Below are 4,504 nucleotides of genomic sequence, written 5' to 3' on the forward strand. Positions count from 1 at the left end.
AGAAATTGAAATGGAGGAAGAGAAGCTCTGCCAACGGTGGCCTGGGCGAGGTAAGGAGTGAAGCGGGTGACGCTGGGCAGGGTGACCTGAGAGGGGGCTTCAGAGGAGCAAAGTCGCATCAGATGGCACCTTAACCGAATGACTCCCAGCACCCTCAGCGTGCCTTTCCCAACCCCCTTGGAGGCGGAAATCGCCCATGGGTCCCTGGTTCCAGATGCCGAGCCCCACCAAAGGGTGGTTGGGAAGGATCTCACAGTGAGCGGCAGGATCCTGGCCATGTAAGTGCTGAAGGGGACCGGGGTTGGGGGAGGCGGCCGACGGAGACATGGGGAACACCCAAGGATGAGCCCTAAGGAGCGCTGCCAGGCGCGCTGGGCCGGTCTCTGCCTGAGGGGCTGTGTAATGACAGGGCTCCCAAGGGTTTGCTGTAATGGGTGCCTGAGGGGCAGAGCGAGGGACCAGGAGTTGCTACCTCCGATTTGATTTTCTTTTCCCCTTTTAGCCGCTGGAAAGCTGAAGACTGCCGCCTGCTCCGAATTTCCGTCATCAACTTTCTCGACCACCTTTCCCTGGTGGTGCGGACCATGCAGCGCTTCGGGCCCCCAGTTTCCCGCTAAGCCTGGCCTGGGAAAATGGGGCGAGGTCTCCCTTGACCTCTCCTCCTAGGCAGTGCATCATCCATCCTTCCCTAGGGCAGGAATTCCCAGTTGCTACTTTCCTGTGAGGGCCTCCTGGTCGGCTTCTACTGGCCTTTGGGTGCTCAGGGGCCCTTTGTTTCATCTGGTTCTTAAATGTTTGTTACTACAGAAAATAAAACTGAGCTACTGTTCCAAGTCTGAGTTTATTTTCAGCTGCAGCACCTCCCAATATTCTTGTCGTTGTGCTTGGGTTGCAGGGGAGATTCCAGAATTCAGATATTCAAGGAGTACGAGGAAATTGAAGACAATTTAGGAAATGGAAGAAAATGAAAATCAATTGGGTTCTGTCATTCGGGATTAACTACTGTCAACATTTTGGAATATTTCCTCAGTTTTACAGTTGCATTTACATAGTAAATGTGTAACTAATATATACCACATAATATTTGCAAGTTTAGCGTTAAATTTTTTTCCTTATTTTCAAATCTCACATGAGCTGTTTTCCTGTAACGATCAGTAAAGACAATGCTGCGCAAGGATTTGGCTCCCTGGAAAATACAGTGTCTCCAGCCTTGCTAAACTCAGTCTTAGGGCTCTTTCGTAGATTCTATCGGATTTTCTGAGTGGAAAGGAAGAAGTACAACTGCTTTTATTCTCAGAAAACATGGAAATGGTTTGATCCTTTTGAATCTTGTTTTGAAGATGTGCTGTGTGGGACCAGAGCGGCTCTTACTGTAGGCTTCAGTTTCCCTCTACGGAAACCACACACACCATTCTGGGCACCCCGGCCGATGCTCCCTAGGTGAACGTGAGCTGCTCTGTCCTCGTGGATGGGGACAGCTGCTAGTCCCTGTCCTGCTTGCACACTGGAGTTACTGTTCATCCTCTCCTGCTGGGGTGATGGCCTTCCCTGGCCTTGGGTAGCTTCCTCATGTGCCTGTGCTCACCAGTAGTCGTAGTCTGCTCAATACTGGAGCAGGAGCCCCTGTGGATATCCAGGGTTCTTTCCCTGTGCAGCTCTCTTCTCTCTGGTTCTCCGCCCTGCAAACACCAGCTGCTGGGATTCTCTGAATCAGAGTTTCAACTCCTAAAGTCCAAGTGGCTGCCAGGCTCCACCAGGAAACTCCACACACGACACTGGGCCAGCCGCATGGCTTACCTCGTTTCCCAGTTCACACACCTCACTGGCCCACAGCCAGTTTCTTTACACTCTGCATTCCATATATTTTGTCTGGTTTGGGGGGTTCTTTCATGTGGCAGGACATATTCAGTCCCTATTACTCCATATGGAGGAACAGTTTCCCTTTGTAGACTCGGGAGCTCTGCCAGTGGTGACGCTGGCACTGGTCTTCAGCTTATGAAGATGACACTTTCCTCTCTCCCTCTCTTTTGCTCTTATTCCTTTCTTCCTTTCTTAATATTTTTTAGACATTAATTATTGATGAATAGTTGGCAATATAGCTCTTTCACTTTTTTTTTTTTTTTTTGAGCCGGAGTTTCGCTCTTGTTGCCCAGGCTGGAGTGCAACGGTGCGATCTCGGCTCACCGCAACCTCTGCTTCCCGGGTTCAAGCAATTCCCCTGCCTCAGCCTCCCAAGTAGCTGGGATTACAGGCGTGCACCACCATGCCCAGCTAATTTTGTATTTTTAGTAGAGACGGGGTCTCTCCATGTTGGTCAGGCTGGTCTCCAACTCCTGACCTCAGGTGGTCCACCAGCCTTGGTCTCACAAAGTGCTGGGATTACAGGTATGAGCCACCACGACCAGCCAATCTTTTTTTTTTTTTTTTGATACAGGGTCTGGCTGTGTCACCTGGGCTGGCACAATCATGGCTCACTGCAGCCTTGGTCCCCCAGGCTCAAGCAATCCTCCCACCTCAGCCTCCTGAGTAACTGGGACCACAGGCATGCGCCACTACGCCAGGCTAATTTTTTATTTTTTGTAGAGAGAGGGTCTCGCTATGTTGCCCAAGCTGGTCCTGAACTCCTGGGCTCAAGTGATCTTCCCGTCTGGGCCTCCAAAAGTGCTGGGATGACAAGTGTGAGCCACCACACCTGGCCCCAGTTTAGTTCTGTTCCCCTTCCTCTTCCTCTCATGATGCTGCTGTTAGATTCCATTCATTTCTGAGGGATTTCCCCTGAGGTTAAAAACTGTCTTGTTTTCCTGTGGCTTAGTTGTTATTATTATATGTCATCATATATGTCCAGATGGTTCTGTCTGGGCTGATGGCACACGTCCTTCTCTTTATTATTTTACTCCTTATTTGTGCAGTCGGTTGTTACGTGGACATGTCTGGTTTTGGCAAATACCTACAGTCCTGTAACCACCATCACTGTCTGGCACTGTGGCCCCATAGCTGGACAGCTGGAACTGGCAGCTTTTAAACCCAACTCAGGTGGCCTCCAAGCTGTCCAAGCCACCCTATTTAAAATTGCATCTCACTTGGCTGGGCACAGTTGCTCACAACTGTAATCCCAGCATTTTGGGAGGCCAAGGCAGGAGGATCACTTGAGCCCAGGAATTCAAGACCAGCAAGACTCCATCTCTACTAAAGAAAAAAAAAAAAACAGCTGGGTATGGTGGCAAGCACTTGTAATCCTAGCTACTCAGAAGGCTGAGGCAGGAGGATCACTTGAGCCCAGGACATCAAGGCTGCAGTGAGTTGATTTTGCCACTATACTCCAGCATGGGAAACAGGGCAAGATCCTGTCTCAAAAAAAAAAAGGCCGGGCATGGTGGCTCATGCCTGTAATCCCAGCACTTTGGGATGCCGAGGCGGGCGGATCACAAGGTCAGGAGATCGAGACCATCCTAATACAGTAAAACCCTGTCTCTACTAAAAATACAAAAAATTAGCTGGGTGTGGTGGTGCGCGCCTGTAGTCCCAGTTACTCGGGAAGCTGAGGAGGAGAATGGTGTGAACCCGGGAGGCGGAGCTTGCAGTTAGCCGAGATCATGCCACTGCACTACAGCCTGGGCGACATAGCAAAACTCTGTCAAAACAAAACAAAACAAAACAAAAAACCATAAAAAGTAAAAATAATAAGATTCCATCTCACCTGGCCAGACACAGTGGCTCATGCCTGTAATCCCAATACTTTGGGCGGCTGAGGGGTGAGGATCACTTGAGGCCAGGAATTCAAGACCAGCCTGAACAACACCGCGACACCCTATCTCTATATAAAAAAAAAAAAAGCCTGGCATAGTAGAGTGCACTTACACACCCAGCTACTCAGGAGGCTGAGGTGGGAGGATCACTTGAGCCCAGGAGTTTGAGACTGCACTGAGCTGTGATCTTGCCACTGCACTCCAGCCTGGGCAACAGAGCTATACTCTGTCTCAAAAAAAAAAAAAAAAAAAGTAAATTGCATATCACCTTCCCCCCACCTGCATTACTTAACAGACCTAGGAGTAAGACTTTGGTAGGTGCACCATGATGGGTGCCACAACCTTGACAGTACACAATTGTCAGGTTTTGAAGGAGTTGGCCACAGCTGAAACCACTGGAGGGTTCTAAACAGTGAGGCAACATGATCCACCTCATATCATAACAGGATCTCTCTGCCTCCCACACTGAGAACAAGCTGGAGAGAGCCAGGGCAGAAGCAGGGAGACTAGCATCCAGGCAGAGATGATGGCACGGGAGAGCTGGGTAGGGCTGGTGGAAGGGAGGAGAATCTATCTATCTTGAATCTGTCTTGAAGGTAGAGCCACCGGGGTTTGCTGATGGGTCGGGCATGGCCCTGCACCTCCCCAGACCCTCTGGGACCCTGCAAGGAGTGGTCCTTTCCCCCATAATGCAGCTCTAGCTCATGCAGCATCCACAGGTCTACTGACCTGCCCCAAAGACAGAGCCCCACATGGAC

General features: G+C 50.3%; 1 protein-coding gene across 1 annotated transcript; it reads left to right on the forward strand.

Moving 5' to 3' along the window:
• The first annotated feature begins 138 nt into the window (after window positions 1-138).
• On the forward strand, window positions 139-826 carry LAGE3 (L antigen family, member 3). Its single transcript, XM_011955918.1, has 3 exons — window positions 139-278; window positions 503-726; window positions 765-826. The coding sequence occupies exons 1-2, from the start codon at window positions 139-141 to the stop codon at window positions 615-617; spliced, it is 255 nt and encodes an 84-aa protein (XP_011811308.1). The 3' UTR covers window positions 618-726; window positions 765-826.
• The last annotated feature ends 3,678 nt before the right edge of the window (window positions 827-4,504 follow it).

The sequence above is a fragment of the Colobus angolensis genome, unplaced genomic scaffold, assembly GCF_000951035.1.
Source record: "Colobus angolensis palliatus isolate OR3802 unplaced genomic scaffold, Cang.pa_1.0 Scaffold402, whole genome shotgun sequence".
Lineage (NCBI taxonomy): Eukaryota > Metazoa > Chordata > Mammalia > Primates > Cercopithecidae > Colobus > Colobus angolensis.